The sequence below is a fragment of the Giraffa tippelskirchi genome, chromosome 3 (genome assembly GCF_054371585.1).
Source record: "Giraffa tippelskirchi isolate mGirTip1 chromosome 3, T2T-mGirTip1v1.2.pri, whole genome shotgun sequence".
NCBI classification, from domain to species: Eukaryota; Metazoa; Chordata; class Mammalia; order Artiodactyla; family Giraffidae; genus Giraffa; species Giraffa tippelskirchi.
Genome location: NC_137277.1, coordinates 87678479 through 87700930, shown reverse-complemented (window position 1 = coordinate 87700930; position 22452 = coordinate 87678479). Strand labels below are relative to the sequence as shown.

The following is a 22452-nucleotide window of genomic DNA, read 5'->3' as shown; positions in this document are numbered from 1 at the left end:
AGTAATCACTTCTTTTTTGGTAGTATTAAATAGTACAGCAAGTTTGTTGGTTTTTTAGTTGTTTTTTATTGAAGTATGGTTAACTTACAACGTTGTGTTAGGTCAAGTGTACAGCAAAGTGGCTTTGTCTTATATGTATGTGTGTGTGTGTGTGTGTGTGTGTGTGTATACACACATACACATATATATTATTTTTCAGATTATTTTCCATTATAGTTTATTACAAGATAGTGAATATAGTTTGCTATATAGTAGGTTCTTGTTTATCTATTTCAAATTTTTATGTCCATGAGTCTATTTCATAAATAAGTTCATTTATATCATTTTTAGAGTCCACATATAAGCAATAACATATGATATTTGTCTTTCTCTGTCTGACTCACTTCGCTCAGTCTGATAATATCTAGGTCCATCCATGCTGCTGCAAGTGGCATTGTTTCATTCCTTTTTATAGTTAAGTAGTATTCTTTGCATGTATATAAGCCACATCTTCATCCATTCTTCTATTGATGGCCATTTAGGTTGCTCCCATGTCTTAGCTATTGTGAAGAGGGATGCTATAAACATTGGGGTGCATACATCTTTTTAAATATGAGTTTTCTCCAGGAGTGGAATTGCTGGATCATATGGCAACTTTATTTTTATTTTTTTAAGGAACCTCCCTACTGTTCTCCACAGTAGCTCTACCAATTTACATTCCCACAAACAGTGTAGGAGTGTCCCCTTTTCTCCATACCCTCTCTAATGTTTATTTTTTGTAGACTTTTTAATGATGACCATTCTGACTGGTGTGAGGTTATACCTCATTGTAGTTTGATTTGCATTTCTCTAATGATTAATGATGTTGAGTACCTTTTCATGTATCTGTTGGCAGGTAAGGCAGCTATCAGGAGGTCAATATTGTTCTTACTGAACTGATTACTGGCCCTAACAGCACCTTTCATCTTCAAAGAGCCCACAGGTAGTAATTAACCAAAGGACTCATTCCCTAAAATTAGACACCCGTAAACTTGCTAGAAGGACTCAGATGGAGGAGACAGTTGAAAGAAGTAACCTGGGAAAGCTTTAAGCGAATTCTTTTATCTGTTAAAACACACACACACATACATACGCAGGTTATCTCAAGTAATAGAGGTATTAGTTTACAATACTTACGGTGATAAAAAGATGATGAAATGTGAAAGAAATACAAGAGCTTTAGTACATTTGGGGCCTTATTATTGAAATTGTTTGCTGGGAAGATGACACCCAGCTCTAAAGTTTCTTCTTTGACAAAGGTGCAAAGACAATTAGATGGAGAAAGGATTCTCTTTTTAACACATGGTTCTGGGACAACTGAATGTTCCTAAGCAAAAGAAATGAGCCTCAACAAACACCGTATACAAAAATTAACTTACAATGCATCATCGACCTAACTATAAGGTGGAAAGCTATAAAACTTCAAGAAGAAAACATAGGAGAAAATCTATGTGACCTTGCATTTCCATGTTGAAAGTAAAATCTGTTAAAAAAAATGATAAATTGGACTTTGTAAAATTAAAAATGTTTGCTTTTTTTTTATAGACAATTGTTAAGAGAATGAAAAGACAGTTAAATCTGGGTGTAAGTCACATATTTTGTAAGGTTTCAAATCCAAAAGACATAAAGAACACTTAAGCTCAATGATATGGAAATAAATAACCCAATGTAAAAATGGACAAAATATCTGAACACTTTGACAAGAAAGAGATATGGGTGGCATATAAGCATGAAAAAACATTCAGTTGCATTTGTCATTAGAGAAATGCTAATGAAAACCACAATCAGATACCACGACATACCTAATAGAATGGTTAAAATCCAAAAGTGGACAATACCAAATGCTGGTGTGAATGCAGAGCAATAGGAATGCACATTCACTGCTGGTGGGAATACAGACATTTTGGAAAACAGTTTGGCAGTTTCTTATAAAGTTAAACAAAAACTTACCAGGCAACCCAGTAAATCGATTCCTAGGTGTTTCCTCAAACGAATTAAAAATTTGTATTCACACAAAACCTATGTATGAATGTTCATAGCAGCTTTTTGATACTCACCAAAATCTGGAACCAACCAAAATGTTTCTTGATAGGTAAATGGAAAAATCAATGATGGTACATCCATACAATGACATACTATTCTGTAATTAAAAGGAGTGGGCTACTGAATCATGTAACATGCATGAATATTAAATGAGTTTTTCTGCCGGAGTCCAGCTCCAGCAGGTCCAGGGGTTCCCTCAGGATGGACGGCATCGGCGATACGAATGAGAAGACACAGCGAGTCTCGGCGTTTCCAAGTGTCTCCCAAGTGTCTTCCAACTTTATTATTTTTAAGACAGCTTTTATGTTTTTTGTGGTACATAGAAACAAATGTAAAGTATAGAGTCATACCAATTCAGCTTAGTGGGCATACCAATTTAGCTTAATGGGCATATGAATTCAGCTTAATGGGCCTATCAATTCAGCTTAATAGGCCAGCAGTTTTGACCTTCATCGAAACCATTTGCATGTTTTTAGTTACCAAAAGCCTCATTTTGTTTACATCATCTTCCGGCCTGGGGGCCTGCTAACATCTTGTGACTCTCCATTGATAAGGGTTGATCAGTCAGAACACTTTTGTATCAGGCACAGCAGGAAAGAATTCATCAATAGAAAGTTTCAAGGTAAAACCTGTTTTCGGTAATTTACTCTATGCCTTGAGCTTAACAGAAAAGAATGTGGTCCCATAAAGTCATAGAACAGCAAGCTGAAGGTCAGCTCCAAGTAAGAATCATCAGTTAAATCAACAATTGTCTTATTGTTTGTATTAAAGCTGAACTTTTATTTATATAAATTTTTAACTATTATGTTTTCATTATATAGGCTAAATACGTTAAGAGTAAAAACATAGTGAGTAAATATAGACTAAGTAACAGTTTCATAAGGCAACATTTCTTATATTTCCTAACAGGCCTTTTTTCCTGCGAAGGGTTTTGTGCCCATAGGGGCTTTCTGTGCGGAGGCTCTCAATGCTGTTTTATTACTAGGGAGCAGTTATGCACATTAGCTCCAAAGGCACAGGTACCTTTATTAAACAAACCAATATGTTAGCAAAAGGAATTTAGATCAGCATACTCTATATCTCAGATAATTTTATTTAGGGTGCTACCGTTCAGGGGCCTTGTTGGTTTGAGGTTTTAGAATGATCTTTTTTAGAAGGGAATCAGGAAAGGCCTTTTCCTAAGTCACAGAAAATAAGAAGAGGTTTATTATAGTAAACATCAGAAAGACAGATATCTTTAAGGTGAGCGCTGAGGCAGCCTTCCGAGAATCCCTGAGGCCTGAGAAGTCGTGCTCAAATCATTCCTCTTTCTCATGACTCTGTCATGGGTGGGATCTCGTGAGCTGGCTCCCGGCATTTTTCTCTTTTAAAAAAATATTTTTATGTATTTATTTGGCTGCACCAAGTCTTTCTTACTTGTGGCATGTGGGGTCTTCAGTCGCATCATACAAGCTCTCAGTTACGGCATGCAGACTCATACTTACGGCATGCATATGCGCTAAGTTGCTTCAGTTGTGTACAACTCTTTGCAAGACTGTAGACTGTAGCCTGCAAGGCTCCTCTGTCCAAGGGATTCTCCAGGCAAGAATACTGGAGTGGGTCGCAATGCCCTCCTCCAGGGTATCTTCCTGACCCAAGGATTGAACCCACTTCTCTTACGTTTCCTGCATTGGTAGGTGGGTTCTTTACCACTAGCCCCAACTGGGAAGCCCTTAGTTGCGGCATGTGGAATCTAGTTCCCCGACTAGGGATCCAGTGCTCACCCCTTGCATTGGGAGCGTGGAATCTTAGCCAGTGGACCACCAGGGAAGTCCCCTTAAATGCATTTTTCTAAATGAATAAAACTAGACCCATGGAAAAGAAATGCAAAAAAGCAAAATGGCTGTCTGAGGAGGCCTTACAGATAGCTGGGAAGAGAAGAGAAGCGAAAAGCAAAGGAGAAAAGGAAAGATATTCTCATCTGAATGCAGAGTTCCAAAGAATAGCAAGGAGAGATAAGAAAGCCTTCCTCAGCGATCAGTGCAAACAAATAGAGGAAAACAACAGATTGGGAAAGACTAGAGACCTCTTCAAGAAAATTAGAGATACCAAAGGAACATTTCATGCCAAGATAGGCTCGATAAAGGACAGAAATGGTATGGACCTAACAGAAGCAGAAGATATTAAGAAGAGGTGGCAAGAATACACAGAAGAACTGTACAAAAAAGATCTTCACGACCCAGATAATCACGATGGTGTGATCACTCACCTAGAGCCAGACATCCTGGAATGTGAAGTCAAGTGGGCCTTAGAAAGCATCACTACGAACAAAGCTAGTGGAAGTGATGGAATTCCAGTTGAGCTATTTCAAATCCTGAAAGATGATGCTGTGAAAGTGCTGCACTCGATATGCCAGCAAATTTGGAAAACTCAGCAGTGGCCACAGGACTGGAAAAGGTCAGTTTTCATTCCAATCCCAAAGAAAGGCAATGCCAAAGAATGCTCAAACTACCGCACAATTGCACTCATCTCACATGCTAGTAAAGTAATGCTCAAAATTCTCCAAGCCAGGCTTCAGCAATACGTGAACCGTGAACTTCCAGATGTTCAAGCTGGTTTTAGAAAAGGCAGAGGAACCAGAGATCAAATTGCCAATATCCGCTGGATCGTCGAAAAAGCAAGAGAGTTCCAGAAAAACATCTATTTCTGCTTTATTGACTATGCCAAAGCCTTTGACTGTGTGGATCACAATAAACTGTGGAAAATTCTGAAAGAGATGGGAATACCAGACCATCTGACCTGTCTCTTGAGAAACCTGTATGCAGGTCAGGAAGCAACAGTTAGAACTGGACATGGAACAACAGACTGGTTCCAAATAGGAAAAGGAGTATGTCAAGGCTGTATATTGTCACCCTGCTTATTTAACTTATATGCAGAGTACATCATGAGAAATGCTGGGCTGGAAGAAACACAAGCTGGAATCAAGATTGCTGGGAGAAATATCAATAACTTCAGATATGCGGATGACACCACCCTTATGGCAGAAAGTAAAGAAGAGCTAAAGAGCCTCTTGATGAAGGTGAAGGAGGAGAGTGAAAAAGTTGGCTTAAAGCTCAGCGTTCAGAAAACGAAGATCATGGCATCTGGTCCCATCACTCCATGGGAAATAGATGGGGAAACAGTGGAAACAGTGTCAGACTTTACTTTTTTGGGCTCCAGAATCACTGCTGATGGTGACTGCAGCCATGAAATTAAAAGACGCTTATTCCTTGGAAGGAAGGTTATGGCCAACCTAGATAGCATGTTTAAAAGCAGAGACATTACTTTGCCAACAAAAGTCCGTCTAGTCAAGGCTATGGTTTTTCCAGTGGTCATGTATGGATGTGAGAGTTGGACGGTGAAGAAAGCTGAGCGCCGCAGAATTGATGCGTTTGAACTGTGGTGTTGGAGAAGACTCTTGAGAGTTCCTTGGACTGCAAGGAGATCCAATCAATCCATCCTAAAAGAGATCAATCCTGGGTGTTCATTGGAAGGTCGATGTTGAAGCTGAAGCTCCAATACTTTGGCCACCTCATGCGAAGAGTTGACTCATTGGAAAAGACCCTAATGCTGGGTAGGATTGGGGGCGGGAGGAGAAGGGGACGACAGAGAATGAGATGGTTGGATGGCATCACTGACTTGATGAACATGGGTTTGGGTAGACTCCGGGAGTTGGTGATGGACAGAGAGGCCTGGCGTGCTGCAATTCATGGGGTCGCAGAGAGTTGGACACGACTGAGCGACTGAACTGAACTGAACTGAGACCCAACAGTCTACATATTGTGTAATTCTATTCATATGACATTCTGGGAAGGATAGAAAACAGATTAATGGTTGCCAAGAGGGAATGGCTTATCACAAAGGGGCCATGTAAAGGAAGTTTTAAAGTGATAAAAGTGTTCTGTATGGTAGTAAGGTGTTGGATATATGCATTTGTAAAAATTCATAGAAATACACATCACAAAGAACAAATTATACTGTGTGCAAATGAAAAGAAAATCATGATGGATCCAGGATCCCAGCCTGGGACTAATGAATCTAACTGTATTGCACACGTGAAGATTACCATATATCTTCACTTTGTTGGAGGGGGTCAGGGGGCAGAGGAGCTGACCAGAGTAACTTTGGGAAATGGTGATTTGGCTGGAAATTGTAAATCAAAAGATAAAAAACTGTATGTAAATACAGTACTCTAGTTGATAAATAGCTTCTCACAGGAGTCCATGTTAACAATTATGAATCTACCTTGTGTATGTACTGCTGCTGCTGCTGCTGCTAAGTCGCTTCAGTCATGTCCGACTCTGTGCGACCCCATAGACGGCAGCCTACCAGGCTCCGCCGTCCCTGGGATTCTCCAGGCAAGAACACTGGAGTGGAGTGCCATTTCCTTCTCCAATGCATGAAAGTGAAAAGTGAAAGTGAAGTCGCTCAGTTGTGTCTGACTCTTTGCGACCCCATGGACTGCAGCCTACCAGGCTCCTCCTTCCATGGGATTTTCCAGGCAAGAGTACTGGAGTGGGTAGCCATTGCCTTCTCCGGTGTATGTACTAAAGTTGAAAAAATGAGTAAAGAGTAAATAAATGATAGGTAAAAGAAGATAGGTTTCTCACTGTCAGAGACAGAAGTGACAAGTAAACGTAGGGAAATGCCGGAATGAATCCTGTAGTGCTCAATTAGAGTTGGAGACAGTATGAACTCATATTTAGTTTAATATACACAGATAGAGAAATATATAAATATAAATGTGTGTATATACTTAGATCAGTATATAGTAACATGTTTTCTGGCTCTGTCTGCTGAGGAGATCAGAGAGTGGTGACATTTCAATAGCAAACAGCATACCCAGCACCAAGATCTTAGTTTCTAAATACCATTTTACACTTAAAGGTATCAGAGCTCCTTAGAGGAATGGCTGAGTCTAGGACTGAAAGAGGAAAAATACAAGATAAGCCTGGAGCATTTTGTAGCCATAAAGTACAGAAATGCTCAAATAACAAAAGAATGGCTGCATAACAATGTGTATGTACTTGATACCACTAAGCTTTACACTTAGAAATGCTTAAGATGGTAAATTTTAGGTTATTTGTATTTTAACACATACACACACAAGCCTGTCAAAGGGATACAAAGGCCAACCCAAAAGCGGTCCCAATTAGCAAAGCTGAAACAATTTGAACAACAAAATATACCATTTTGCTTTCCTACCAGCATTGAATAACATGGTACTGGATTACAGTCAAAGAATATAATAGATATACATGAGCCTAATCATTTTATATAAATAAAATGTTTAAATAAATAAATAGGAGAGAAAAGGCAAAATTTCTTTCAGAAGAGTTCCAAATTATTTCTGTATATTCCCTCATCTAGGAGGTGGAACTTAAGGGTAAGCTAGACTTAGTAACTTGCTTCCAGGGGAAAGGGAAAAATAGTAACTTCACTATTAAGGCAGATAGCATCTTAACAAAGTGATAAAAGTTAACATCACCAGTAATGTCATGCTATAGTGAATGATGCAATGATGTAATGATATGATGTAATTAAAAGGGCACTTCACCTCTTGGTCTTGCTCCCCAAATTCCATAAACCAAGTCTAATCATGAAAAAAACATTGTTGTTATTCAGTCGCTAAGTTGTGTGAGACTCTTTGCGACCCCATGGACTATAGCACTTCAGGTTCCATGTCTTCCACTGTCTCCTGGAGTTTGCTCAAGAAAACATTAGAGACACCCAAATGCATGTATATTTTGCAAAGTACCTGACTAATGCTCTTTTTTTTTTTTTTTTTTTGCTGCCCTGGGTCTTAGCTGCGGCATGTGGACTATCATCTTTACTTCCGCATGCAGAATCTTTAGTTGTGGCACTCAGAGTCTTAGCTGCAGCACATGGGATCTAGTTCCCTGACCAGGGATCAAACTTGGGCCTCCTGCATTGAGAGTGTGGAGTCTTAGCCACTGGACCACTGGGAGGTCCCTGATCAGTGTTCTTTGAAACTGTCAGAGGCAAAGACCTCATGGAGTTTACATTCTAACATGCAAATAAGCATACATTGTGAGAAGGTCTCTGCTTATATTTCTCAGCTCCCAGTGCCCAAAGAGAAAATCTATTGACCTAGCTAGTCACCATCAACTGTTGTTTGTTTTTTGGGGTAGGGAGGTGGGTGGGTGGAGGCAGAGCTTTTCTTAATAGCCACCCCACAGGTTATTGGTTAGTGCAGGTGTTGGTTGCTGATAAGTCAGGGGGTCCCCTCTACTCCAGTTAGTTATGACTGGGGTTCTAAGGCATATAACATGACCCCTCCTGAGGTTTGCTCCCTCAGCAAAACAATCCAGGTCAGGAAAGGGTTATAGATGAAGGAGGCCCTGCTATTTGACTATGCAGAATGGTTGACCTCCAAATGCCCTAGGAGCCAAACTTTCCCAGAGTAGTCTGGAGGCAAAAATATTAGACTGTACTAGCCAATATGTCACAAATAACCCTTTTATCATGAACTGTTTATTTATGGAAACTCAAAATTACTGAAACCCAGAATAGATACACAAAATTGCATCTCAGATGCTTTTTCTTCCAGAAAAATAGATTTCATCTTATTTGATTTTTTTTTTAGTCTGTAGATATTTGCTTTTGTTGGGCTTTATTTTTCTGTTGCCTGTGATGTTTCAAAATACCAACTTGCCCGCAGCAGATTCCTACTTCAATTGAGACTGATTTGGGCAATAATCTCCCAAGTGTTCCCTTCCATCATGACATCAATTTATATTAGCTTTGGCAACATCCTTGGGATTTTATTCTCTGCTCTCTGAACATACTTCCCCAAGTAAAAGAGGAAAATGAATGGCACTAGGAAGATAGGAGCAATGGTTATCACATATTCTCAGGTCCAAATCGGGTGAGCCTCGCACCTCACCCTCTACCAGTTGCCACTAAAGAAATAACACAGGGTTTGATGAAGCACAAACAGGAATAGCAGAGGTAACTTATTAACTGATCCTGAAAAGGAAAGGTTTGGAAACTCTTCATCACACACATTCAAATCAACGAACATTACTACCATGTTCCCAACACTCAAACAAGAACTGGGAATCTAAAAGGGAAAAACATGATCCTCAATCTGAGTGAATAGACTATAAATGGTGGAAGACAGCGTGGTGGTGGTGTGACGATGCTACCAGAAATGAAGGGAGTAACTATTTCAGGAACTCAGGGTAAGGAGAGAGTCATACTGAATTTAAGGGTAAATAAGTGACATTTGAGATGGGTCTTAAGGGATTAGTTAGAATTTTTTGAAATAGAAAATGTGGAAAACAGCATCTCAGATGTATGGATGAGCTTGAATAAAGTCAAGAAGGTAAAACACTAAATGGTCTGCATGGGAAATAGCAGGTAATCACTCGTAGCGCTGAGACACATTACAGCTATAAGGAAGGGTGGAATTTGCTCAAGGAAGGGCTACCTTGGGTCTACAGCCAGGGCTCTGCAAACCATGGCTTCATGGTGGATGTCTGGGAAACAAAAATTTTGACCATTGAACATAGCAATAACTTATGACCTCACCACCAAGAGGATTATAATTGCCAAGCAAAACAAGAAAATAATAATCAAATCTAGTTCTTATACTTACTCCTTTGTGTTAGTTTCATTAACTTGCTGAATTAGCTGACAAACACTCTGCTGAATAGTAGGAACACACAGCTGACTCCACTAGCTTTCCTGTCCTTGAGGAGCCTAATAACTGGAGTTTTCATTTCTTTATGTATGTACTGGGTTTCCTAAAAACCTGGTATTGGTCTACTGACAGCAAAGAAAGAAATATTATTTTTGATTTTTTAATTTTAAATACTTTTGTTACAAAAGCAGTCCATGAGCATTTTAGAATGTAGAACCAGCCAAAACAAAAAAGGAAACATCTCTGTCACTGCCCAGGGATCACCACTGTTACCCTTGGTTGGTATCATTTTTATATGTATATTATATATTAACAAGTATTTTATTTACAAAAATGTTTTCATATTGTTTATAGGTGTATTCTGTCTTATAACCTGTTTTTTTCAGTCAATAATTTCCACTTTTCCATGACAGTAAATGCTTTTCTTCAAACACTTAGTATTCACATTTTCCCAATTAAGCCCAAAATGTCCTTTACAGCAGATTTCTCCAAATCAGCCCCCAACTCAACACCTTTCACTGCATCTCCTGGTTATTTCCTTCATATCTCTTAACCCAGTATAAACCCCTTCTGTTTTAAAATTTTTTTATTACTTTGTTTTGGCTGTGCTGTGTCTTCGTTGCTGTGTGCAGGCTTTCTCTAGTTGCTGCGAATAGGGGCTACTGTCTAGCTGCAGTGCACAGGCTTATCATTACAGTGGCTTCTCTTCTTGTGGAGCATGGGCTGTAGGTCATGGGGGCTTCAGTAGTTGTGGCACATGGGCTTAATTGCCCGAAGGCATGTGGAATCTTCCTGGACCAGGGATAGAACCCATGTCCCCTGCATTGGCAGGTGGAGTCTTAACCACCGGACCGTCAGGGAAGTCTTAAACCCTTTCTTATTATTCTGACTTGATGAAAAGAACTGGCTCGCTGTTCTAAAAAATAGCCAGTTTCTTTTTTTTTTTTTCGTGCTTGCTTCCTTGTGAAGTCATTTTACTTGTTCTTCTATTCTCTGTATTCTGTAAACAGAAACAGGAAGATCTAACTAAAGGCGTGAGAGGAGCAAGTAAACCTTTTGGGCTGGAATACTTCGTGGGTACTTCACGTTGGGGAACATTTTCCTTTATAAAACTGAGCTGAGCTGGGCAGACGCGGTAGTCCGCTCACGGAGAGGCACTACCAGGATCCTCTGTATAACCCGGAGACATGACCTACAAGTTTAGAAACCCCGCGAATAGAGAGCTCCCTGTGTTTGCATCGGGCCCTATCCTTTTCAGCAGGAGACCCTTTTCGGCCTCTGGCCACTAGGGGGAGCTACAGTCGAGCAACCGTTCTTTAGGAACAGCGGGAACGCGTCTAGATGAATCTTGTCAAACCCAGGGACCCGTAGCAAGGTATCGAAGCCAGATGAACCGTATATCTGCTCTCTCGCGAGCGTAAGTAGGCCTCACCCCGCCCTCCGCTCCAGGCTTCCCTCCTTCCCGGCCCGCGTGGCGCCTCAGATCCCTCCCGGTGACTCGCGGTAGGTGGCGCTGTCTGCGGCGTCGCAGCGGCCCTGGCTGCCGCGGTGACCATCTCCCAGCGGGCAGTGCGGCCCGGCTCTCCGGAGGCAGCGAGTGCCACGTCCCAAGTGCTACGCGGAGGAGCGGAGCGGACGGCGCGCGGGGGGCGGGGAACAGCGCGGAACCCAGCCCGACCAGACTGATCGCCCGCCGCCATGGGCTCCTCGCAGAGCGTCGAGATCCCAGGCGGGGGCACAGAAGGCTACCACGTCCTGAGGGTAAGGGCTTCGACAGCGGCCCGTGGGGCGGCGGGCGGGAGGCGGGGCCCGGCCGCGGGGAGGCGGAGGCCCCGACGGACTTCTTCCCGGGACAGCCAGGCCCGACTCCGCGAAGGAGCGGTGGCCGAGGGTGCATCGTTGGACAAGGCCGGCTCGGGAGGCCGCTCGCATCCTGCCTCCCTGGAGCGCCCGGGGTCCGCCGCTTTGGGAGGACGGGCGGGAAACCGAGGAGGCAGAAGGCGACTTGGCCGGGGGTGGCCCAGACGAGAGGGCCACCCTGACTCCTTTTTCTCTTCCCGGCCTTCTCAGCCCCTTCCCCTTTATTCTTAGCTCTCAAAGTTAGGGAAGGCTCGGGGGAGGGGGTGGGAGGAGCAAAGTCTGCAAAAAAGGTAATGGTGAAGGTAGCATTTGAATTGTCCGATAAAGGAAACCTGGAACCCGCAGACTAGAGGCGGGGGGTGAGACGGCTAGTGTTAATTCACCCCGGCGCTGTCTGGATGTCCGGAAAAGCCAGTTAGGCTACGAAACGAATTGCCTAGAAGTAGGTTTTTCACTGGATTTCTCTCTCTCCTGTGTCGCTGTTGACCTTCCCAACCCTCCTTTTCCACATTTCCTGGCGGGGCAACTTCCGTTCTCCTTTTTCCTAAGGCTGCTCAAGGTGTAATGGATTTTAAGATTTAGATTCACAGTGTAAAAGGTAATGGAAAGGAACTAAAAAAAAAAACCCAACAAACTAGGTAAGTAAAGGAAAGCAAGTTCAGTCACCAGGATGCAGAGAAACAGTATTTCGAAAGGCGTTTGCTCAGCCCCAACTATGAACAGCCTGGGTTGTACAGAGCTGATCCTTTCCTCAGGGAATTGGGAGTCCTTTCCTCAAGGAAGTGGCAGTGTTGGTTGTGTGCTGTGACACCTGCGTGAGTGATAACATGATGGACTGTTAACAAAGATGCCCCAATCCGTGGTGCTATTTCAGGACATAATAGAGTGTAAATAGATATTAGCTCAGCCCCTCACAGGAAAGAGCGTTTTCACTGAAAGTGGGAAGGTGCACTTCCTAGTGCTGCGCTCATCTTCTGCCTTGGGTCCCATGTTTCAGGTGAGAGAACATCTCAAACTGAATTACCAGACATCTGCTTAATGGGGCTGTGATCAGCCACCTCTCTGATCTTCAGGATTATCACAGCTAGTTGTCCCTCCATTCTGCTAAAAATTCCTTTTGAAGCCACACTCTGGGTAGGAAAGGATAATTTTCCCAGAAAATAAAGGGAATCTATATGTAAATCATAATACCTTCCTGTTCCGTTTACCTAAGCCAATCCCCAGGTGCCACACTGATGGGGGAAATGATCCCCCAGATCCCAGATGTGAAGTGAAAGTTAGTGGCAGTATTTTTCTTTGAGTTCTCCTGTTTGATTCCTACCTGTCTGCTGTGGGGTGTGTTATCCAGTATTAGGAGCTGATTGTGGCCATGAATCCTTGGGGATTCATGATATTTTTATGATAATGTGTTCTAGGTAAAGCACAGTATTAATGAATGTTAAAAGTCTGTGTGAAAGCTGTACACATCAAAAGGATTCCAATTTGGTGACTTCTGTTAATGACTGTGTCGGATGTTAAACGAGTTGGAGTGTTTTTTTGTTTTTTTTTTTACATAGGTGCACCTCAGTAAATCAGCACTCATATTCAGTACTGCAGATACTATTAATCTATAAATATGGTTTTTAAAATTACTAGGGACAACCTTAGTTTCCAGTCCGCATCTGAAGCATAAATGTTGCAAAAGATGAAGTAATTCTCCTTTCATTTGAGTTTTATTAGAGGGAGCTTTAAAAATAGTAATGATCATCTACTTTAGGAGAATTTTTTTAATGTTTCAGAGTTCCTAACCCACTCTGCCCCTATTCTGTAATTGGTTTATCTTTGTTTTTAGAGAAGGAAAGTACTATGTTAAATCTCAACATATAAAAATCTTATTTCCATTTGTTATTGCGTAGATTATGGTTGTATATTCTATCTCTGGATTAGTGAGCTTGTAAACCAGAGTAAATATGGCAGGGTAATTATGGAATAAAATCACCCATGTTTAATAAGTTCTAGAATGGTTTAACTAAAAGCTAGTTTTCTTTAATAATTCTTTGGCTGTTTCCTTGCTAGCGATAAAAACTTGTGTAAGTGTGTTTTGAAATACCAGTTTATAGTGCACACATATCCACTGCTAGTTATTATGTTATTTTTAAATTGTATTCCTACAATTCATAGATTGAACTTGCTGTTTTTTCCATTATTTTTCTATATCCATTGTTGGATTCTGCTTTAAAAAAGTACTTAGGAGACAACTTTGAAATGATTCAAGATTTTCTGCTATGAATAATTTACTTTTTATCTATTATGTATTTATGTATTAATGCACATTTTCATGTTGTGATTGTATTACATACCCAGCTCTTCATACTTAACCTAGAAGTGACTGATATAGTTTATGTATCCTTTCAAAAGTGTTTTATGCATGTAAAACAATCCACGCCCCATCCCCAACTTTTAACTCTGTTTTCTTTTATAACTGTTAGAATCACATGATACATACTGTTAAACACCCTGGTCTTCTTAATTTGGAGAAGCATCTTCTCTGTCTTTCTGTAGCAGCACACAGAGATTGGCTTCTCACTTTCTCTTAGCTCCTTAGTGAATCTGTTGTAGTCTAGTTTGGTTAAGCACCACCCCCTGGTGTTAGACACTTAGTTTTTTTAGTCTTTTGTTGTTACAAGTATTTATCTACAACCTTAAATGCTACCTTTTATCTTCACTGAATTGTATTTCCCCATATTAGTGAATTCTGATGTCTATTTGTATGAACATGGTCTCCATTTTAGTAAATTACTACATTGTTTTCTGATTATCAGCACATGTTTATTAGAAATCATTTGGATAAGTTCAAAAAGTTTAACAAAGAACCTCAATTGCCTGTAATCTTACCATCTAAAGATAACTACTGTTAAAATATTTTTCCTCGTCCTTTTTTTTTTCTGTGACTAACATTGCCCCTTAGCCACGTTTCACAAAAATTTTGATTAATTTAACATATTTAAGTGTATTACAGTATGGCCAAAAATTATCATAGGATGTTAGCTTTACAACTTATCCAACAGCTGAGGAGCTGTTAAATAAATTAGAGCCTAACTGCAGATTGGAATGCTATGCATTCAGTGAAAATTATATTTCAAAACACTCTGGGTTCATAGGTGTGCCTCCACATATGTGTATGTACGTATACATTCAAGTGCCCAGGAAAATGGAAAGCTAAAAAGCCAGGATATTAAAAGGATAATTGGTGGATGGCAACATTTTTATTCTTTTAATTTATTTTCCCAACATGTTCACAGTGACTGAAATAATTGTATATTTTTTTAAAATATAGTTATAAAAATTATTTTTTTAAAGTGGGCTACTAGTGGAAGATTTTAAAATTTGCTGAGAAGCTTCCTTTTAAAAATAACGTTATAGGAAATTTCCTGGCAGACTCCATAAGCTACGTGGTATGCCCAAAAGAAAAAGAAAAGAAAAATAACATTATATTTTGGATTTCCATATGGATTGGGTCTGATTCTGTGTTCACCATGCATACCACTTTTATTCCCATTCTCTAATCCTAACATAAGGCAGGAGAAATGTTAGCCAGGACTTCTCAGTCTTGTTAGAAGTTACTACAGTTGAAGTAACTGTATTTAATAGAGAATTCTTGCCTAGATTTTCCGTTATCAAGTGAAACCATCAAGGCCATTTTCAAAATTTTTGGGTTGCCTTATGGGTGCCCCTTGTAAGATGTTTCTAAATTAAAATATTCAAATTAATTCCACTCTACATTTCATACTCTTTGAAATGGGGGATATCTGAGGACATTCTGGAACCAGTGTTCAGAACAGTATGGAGACATGGAAAATGTCATGTTCACTATTCCTTAATGTCCTCTGAGAGATGTTTTGAGATGATGGCTGTTTTGAAGGAAAGGCCATTGAGATGAATTGTGTCTCCAGTATAATAACAGGCCTTTATCTTCTGAGCCATTTGCTGCATACTGGGCAGCATTAGGTATTCTCTTTAGAGGAGAAAGGGACAGTAAGTGAAATTATTTCTATAGAAAACAATACCAAGGCCATATCTACTGTTATATAGATGTGCTCTTAATGGTACCTAAGTAATCTACATTAAATCTGCAAGATTTCAATTTCCTTCTTATTTTGAGAAAATGAAATCCCATTATTTGGTGGTCATAATTTTTTTTATTCTAACACAGTGTTTAACTTTTTAAACTCATACCCCCATTGAAAAACATAAAAATCTCACTATTAGCCCTTCTCTTTTCACTCATTCTGAAAACAATGGGTGCTAAAAGAAAAAAGTGGGTTATTTGATATTTTCCAAATATGAGCTTGTAATTGAAAAAGCTCTAAGCACCATTTGAAGATTCTAACTTGCTCCCAAAATTGACCTCAGCTAATAAAAGACTATGAATTGTTTAATAAACATATTTTACTTTCAAATGTAGAATCAGAATACTTCATTTATTACGAATGTTTTATTTGGGCTTCTTTGGTGACACTAGTGGTAAGGAACCTGACGTAAGAGATGCTGGTTCAATCCCTGGGTCAGGAAGATCCTCTGAAGAAGGAAATGGCAACCCACTCCAGTATTCACGCCTGGGAAATTCCATGGCCAGAGGAGCCTGGCAGGCTGCAGTTTATGGGGCCACAAAGAGTCGGACCCAACTGAGTGACTGAGCACAGGCTCACAGGAATGTTTTATTCATTGTATGAAATACAGTGTAGGTGAACCTTAGGACACTTTTAGGAATTGTCAGTATCATTGGACATAAACTTTCCCAATATTAACAAGCCTCAAACAAATTAATACTGTCATGTTGTTTGTATGCCCTTATATATTTTTTATGATGAAGAGTGTTCTTACATATGGACTTAAGGATCCTCGTTTGGAGAGACCTGCTCTTGGTGGTTGATTATGGTTTCTGGCTCTGGTCATTAACTAGTCAAGTACACAGAACTGGCTTTAGTGGCTTTCTGGGTCAAATATTGACAGGGCTTTTTAATAATTACCCTGAAGTTTTCATAAGAATTGAACTTAGAAAAACCGCTAACATCAGTACATTCATTTTGTTGGCTTTAATATTCTACCAAAATGATTAATTATATTGCTTGATTCACTAGTAAAATATCAGCTAACAATCTAAATAGAAAATATCCATAAAGATTTGATATGTGCTTTGGAATCTGACTGTAGCTTGCCTTGGGAGTTGTAGATTATTAAGTAAGATGATTTTTTTCCACAGAAAATACGCAAAGCCAGAGGAGTTACTTTGGGAGACTGTGTATGTCCTTTTGACATTGCATATAAATTTACTACAGCATGAAGAGAATGGTGCTGGGGTTCTTTGGGTTTTTGTGTTTGTTTGGGCTTGTGTGTTTGTTGTTTTAAGCACCAATGAGAAAGCATTTAAGCACAATTTCAGCAACAAGGAACCTTGTGGACATGGGTAGATACATTGAGAAACTATCATAACTGACTATTGGAAACCACCCTCATGAATCACTAGATTCTAGTGTCATTCCATCAATTCATTGTTTTCCCTTGGACAGATTGTTGAACTTCTTTGAACTTTGTTCTTTTTATCTGAAAAGTGGGGAGAGTAGGAATGCCTCCTCCAGTAGTAATGCCTTTTTAAAAAAACTAAAAACTACATCAGATAGTGTATATGAAAATACTTTGGAAAAACATTGAGCACATTGTTTATTAAAACTGTGCTGTCCACCACCTCATTGGTTATCCTGAAGATTAAATGGCATATTCCATATAAAGCACTTAACATAGGGTCTGGAATGTGATTAAAAACTCAATAAATGTTAGCTGGTGCCTTTATGAGCATTTACATTATTTTGTCACGCACTGAGAACCGCTACTGTAGTGACAATACTGTTAAAATAAACTTGAAAACATTTTAAATAGTATTTGCACTTAGTCACTCAGCAGCTACTTTTTGTCTGTGTACCTAACTGTGTACTTTACTGCTGTTTAAAGTTTTGGATCAGATCTGACCCATTAATTTTATAAATGTGCTTAATTTTTGAAGATCCTCACTTTTGAGGAAATTTTACATCTGTATGTTAAAAGACAGATGAGTGCCAGTGTTCTTTTCATTGCTTTGCCACTTTTGTTACTGAACACATGAACTAAAATGACTAAAAGTCTATACGATTAAAATGATCTTGTTGAGTTTGATCTACACTATGAAATCAATAGATAGCTTAGCAAGAGACTTCTTTCTTGCTGAGTCATTAGATCTTAAAAAACTATCTAGTCAGCCTCCTCACTGTACAGCTAAGGAAAAGGAACAGGAGAGATTTTTGCCTGAGGTCACAAAGCAAGTTTTCTTTCCCTAAGAACAAGTACCTGAGTTGGTATTTGAATAGTATAAAATGAGGTGGCATGTTGTCAGAGTTTTAGTTTCTTTTGGAGCAGACTGATTTAATATCATTTTTCTAACCTACATATCTGTTCTAGAAAGCTATTATGTAATGATGGGTTTTTACTTCATTTAGTTATCAGAATTGGAGAAGGTAATGGCACCCCACTCCAGTACTCTTGCCTGGAAAATCCCATGGATGGAGGAGCCTTGTAGGCTACAGTCCATGGGGTCGCGAAGAGTCGGACACGACTGAGTGACTTCACTTTCACTTTTCCCTTTCATGCACTGGAGAAGGAAATGGCAACCCACTCCAGTATTCTTGCCTGGAGAATCCTAGGGACGGCGGAGCCTGGTGGGCTGCCGTCTATGGGGTCGCACAGAGTCGGACACGACTGAAGCGACTTAGCAGTAGCAGTTATCAGAATTTTATTTCTAATTGCTCCATATGTTACAAGTTGTAGGGTCAGAATCAGGAGAGCAATATCTTTTGAGTTATTTTGGTAGAACATGTGAGAAGAATGTTTTAATGGCTGAGCCTTGGACTCTTCTAGACTGTTTCAAAATTATTTACCACACAATTGTGTGTGCGTGCGTGCATGGGTTCTCAGTCATTTGAGTCTTGTCTGACTACTTGCAACCCCATGGACTGCAGCCCACCAGGCTTCTTTGGCCATGGAATTCTCCAGGCAAGAATACTGGAGTGGGTTGCCATGCCCTCTTCCAGGGGATCTTCTGATGCAGGGATCAAACCCACCTCTCCTGCATACCAGCCAGAAGCTTGGATATCTTTGCGTGTAAGCTTATAAGACACCTAGTCTGGTGATACCCTGTGTTCAGGAAGTAGCATGTGGTTTCCTTTCTTTACTTTAAGGTATTCTGTATCCTTTAGATGGACGTACATAAGTAAAGAGAAGAATACTTCACTGGAAATCAACCCAGTATAGAACGATTGGGTCTGTACGCAAAGAAGTCAGTCACAAAGATCACATATTGAAAGATTTTATATGAGATTCCAGAATAGGCAAATCCATAGAAGTAGGAACTAGGATAGTGGTTACCAGGGGCTGGGGCAATGAGGAGCAGCTGTTTAATGGGTAGACTCTCTTCCTGGGGTGACCCTTACTAAGTTATGAGTTTTTGGTATGTCTCTATTTTGACATTTGTCAGTTCTGTCATGATTTACTAAATCGATCTCGGAACCCACTGAAACTGCCTGTAGTAATTGAGTGAATCCACATTCGGGACTATTTATGTATAGTTGGTGATTCAGAATCCAGCTTCCAATCATCAGTGCTAATTTATTTTTATGTAGTAGAGATGGCTGCCCCTTCACTGTGCAGTTTCTGTCATAAACTCACTTTTGCTTCTTGGAAGAGTATAAAATGTGTAGCAAATGCCATCTTGCTTGTTGTAGTTGTTTTTTCTAGAGTGCTTATGGAGAAGTGTTTCTTTTTATGTTGTGAAGAAGAGGAAGTATTAGAGCAAGTTACTTTGTGGCCTTTACATTGACTGCTCAGTCCTTTTAGACTTAATTGCTGGCTTTCAAAATGTATCCATTGTAGGTGAGGTGTTCCCTGTGTGTTCTTAAGATTGTGATGATTTCATTTCTACTTTTTCGATAGAAGGACCATATCTTAAGACTTTTTATATGTAAGTGTACTGTGTGATGAATTTTCAGAAACAACACACTCGTGTAACCAGCATTGTTTCCCTTTCTGGTCACACCCTTCAGTTCAGTTCAGTTCAGTCACTCAGTTGTGTCCGACTCTCTGCGACCTCATGGACTGCAGCACGCCAGGCCTCCCTGTCCATCACCAACTCCCGGAGATTACTCAAACTCATGTCCGTTGAGTCGGTGATGCCATCCAACCATCTCATCCTCTGTCGTCCCCTTCTCCTCCTGCCTTCAATCTTTCCCAGCATCAGGGTCTTTTCAAATGAGTCAGCTCTTCGCATCAGGTGGCCAAAGTATTGGAGTTTCAGCTTCAACATCAGTCCTTCCAATGAATATTCAGGACTGATTTCCTTTAGGATGGACTGGTTGGATCTTCTTGCAGTACAAGGGACTCTCAAGAGTCTTCTCCAACACCACAGTTCAGAAGCATCAATTCTTCAGTGCTCAGCTTTCTTTATAGTCCAACTCTCACATCCATACGTGACTACTGGAAAAACCATAGCCTTGAGTAGTCAGACCTTTGTTGGCAAAGTAATGTCTCTGCTTTTTAATATGCTGTCTAGGTTGGTCATAACTTTTCTTCCAAGGAGTAAGTGTGTTTTAATTTCATGGCTGCAATCACCATCTACAGTGATTTTGGAGCTCAAGAAAATGAAATCTGACACTGTTTCCACATTCTCCCCATCTGTTTGCCATGAAGTGATAGGACCAGATGCCGTGATCTTCATTTTTTGAATGTTGAGTTTTAAGCCAGCTTTTTCACTCTCCTCTTTCACCTTCATAAAGAGGTGAAAGTTCCCTCTTCACTTTGTGCCATTAAAGTGGTATCATCTGCATATCTGAAGTTGCTGTTTGTCCTGGCTGTCTTGATTCCAGCTTGTGATTAATCTGGCCTGGCATTTTCCATGATGTACTTTGCATGTAAGTTGAATAAGCAAGGTGACAATATACAGCCTTGATGTACTCCTTTCCCAATTTTGAAGCAGTCCATTGTTCTTTTGTTTAGTATCTGCTAAAACCTTTTCTCCATTTCTTTAAGTTGTCTGTCTTATAATTTACATACCATTAAAATCATGTTTTAAACTTTACAGTACAGTGGTTGTTTAGTATATTCATAGAGATGTGCAACCATCATTAGTATCTTCATTCAGGACCTTTTTATCACCCCAGAAAGAAACTCCATACCCATTAGCAGCTGCTCTCTGTTCCCCCTGCTCGCATCCCCTGGTCACTAGTAATCTACTTTCTGTGGATTTGCCTATTCTGGACATTTCTTATAAATGGAATTACGTATTATATGGTCTTTGTGACTAGCTTGTTTCACTTAGCGCAGTGTTTTCAAGGTTCACTCATGTCTTAGCATGTGTTAATACTTAATTTCTTTTTATTGCCAAATAATATTCCATTCTGTAAGCGTACCACATTTAGTTTATTCATTCATCGGTTGAAGAACATTTGGCTTATTATCACTTTGGCTATTATGAATAGCACAGCTATGAAATTTGTGTGCAGGTTTTTACATAGACATGTTTATTTCTCCTGGTTATATACCTAGAAATGAAATTGCAAGGTCATGCAATAACTCTGTATTTAACATTTTGAGGATCTGCAAAAATGTTTTCCACAGAGGCTGCACCATTTTACATTTCCACCATCCGTGTATGAGGATTCTAGTTTCTCTACATCCTTACTGATCCTTGTTACTGCCTTTTTACTTCAGCAGTTTTTGTGAATGTGATGTGGTGTCTTATTGTGGTTTCACTCTCCTCCTTTTTGATTTGCAATAGTTTTGGATTCGTTCTAAATGCAATTCCTTTGTTGAATACATACCATATCTTTTCACTCTCTTAATTGTGTCTTTAATGAGCAGAAGTTCATAGTTTCAGTGAAGTTTGTCAAGTTTAAAAAAAGAATTATGGTTAGCTTTTTGTGTTTGGTTTAAGAAGTCTTCATACTTGATGATCCAGAAGATGTTCTCTTTGTTTTTCTCTAAAAGCGTCTTTGTTTTACCTTTTATGTTTAGATCTGCTATCCATACGGCATTGATTTTTGAGAGACAACATTAAAAAAATGATTTGTCTCCTCTTCTTAGCTAACTAATGTTCTGTGTCTTTCCCTCTTTTTTTTTTTTAAGGAGTGAGAGAGAATTAATACATAGCCAGAAAAATAATGCAGTATCCAGGAATTAATAGCTTATAAAAATGTGGTGGTTTGTAGAGTTAGGAAGTTGAACTTAAGATTTGTATGACTCTTATCATATGTCAGAGACTTCACTAGGCATTTCACTAAGTTAAACTCATTCAATCTCTACAGTATTCTTCTAAAGTAGATGGTGTTATCTCTTCCTTGCAAATGAAAAAATTGAGACCCAGAAAGATAAACTTTTCCCAGCTCAAAAAGCTAATAAGTAGGCAGACTATGACTCAAAATCAAGAGGGTTTTGCTCTAAAACTCTTTTATCTTTTCACTGTACATTTTTTCAAAATCATGTAAAATCTTAATTATTAAACTTTCAGATTTAATTTATCCATCTTAAACTTCCATGATATTTGGCCCAATAATAAATAGTCCATGAGGCCAGGTATATGTATTTTTTTCTTTTCTTTTTTCTTTTTTAATTAAGATGGTTCAGGAAGCTGGCAGTGAATCAACAGTCAAGAGATCCCTCATAGGGGACAAGGTAGTGGAGTGATAATCTGATGCTTGGGAGATTAGATGCCTGAGAGATTCTCATCAGTGGATAATATTGCCAGAGAAACTTGTCTGTGTGGATGTTTAATTTACAGTGTTGTAGGG

At 39.6% G+C, this 22452-nt stretch overlaps 1 protein-coding gene across 4 annotated transcripts in view; it reads left to right on the top strand.

Moving 5' to 3' along the window:
* Nucleotides 1-11326: 11326 nt before the first annotated feature.
* The window catches only part of GORASP2 (golgi reassembly stacking protein 2), a 35425-nt gene continuing 24299 nt past the window's right edge, over nt 11327-22452 (top strand). For all 4 annotated transcript variants that reach the window (XR_014079004.1, XM_081577838.1, XM_081577839.1 and 1 more), the window contains exon 1: nt 11327-11506. Coding sequence is in view for 3 of the 4 variants with exons in the window: in XM_081577838.1 (XP_081433964.1) it covers nt 11444-11506 (63 nt within the window). In the remaining variant the exon portion in view is untranslated. The remainder of the gene's footprint in view (nt 11507-22452) is intronic.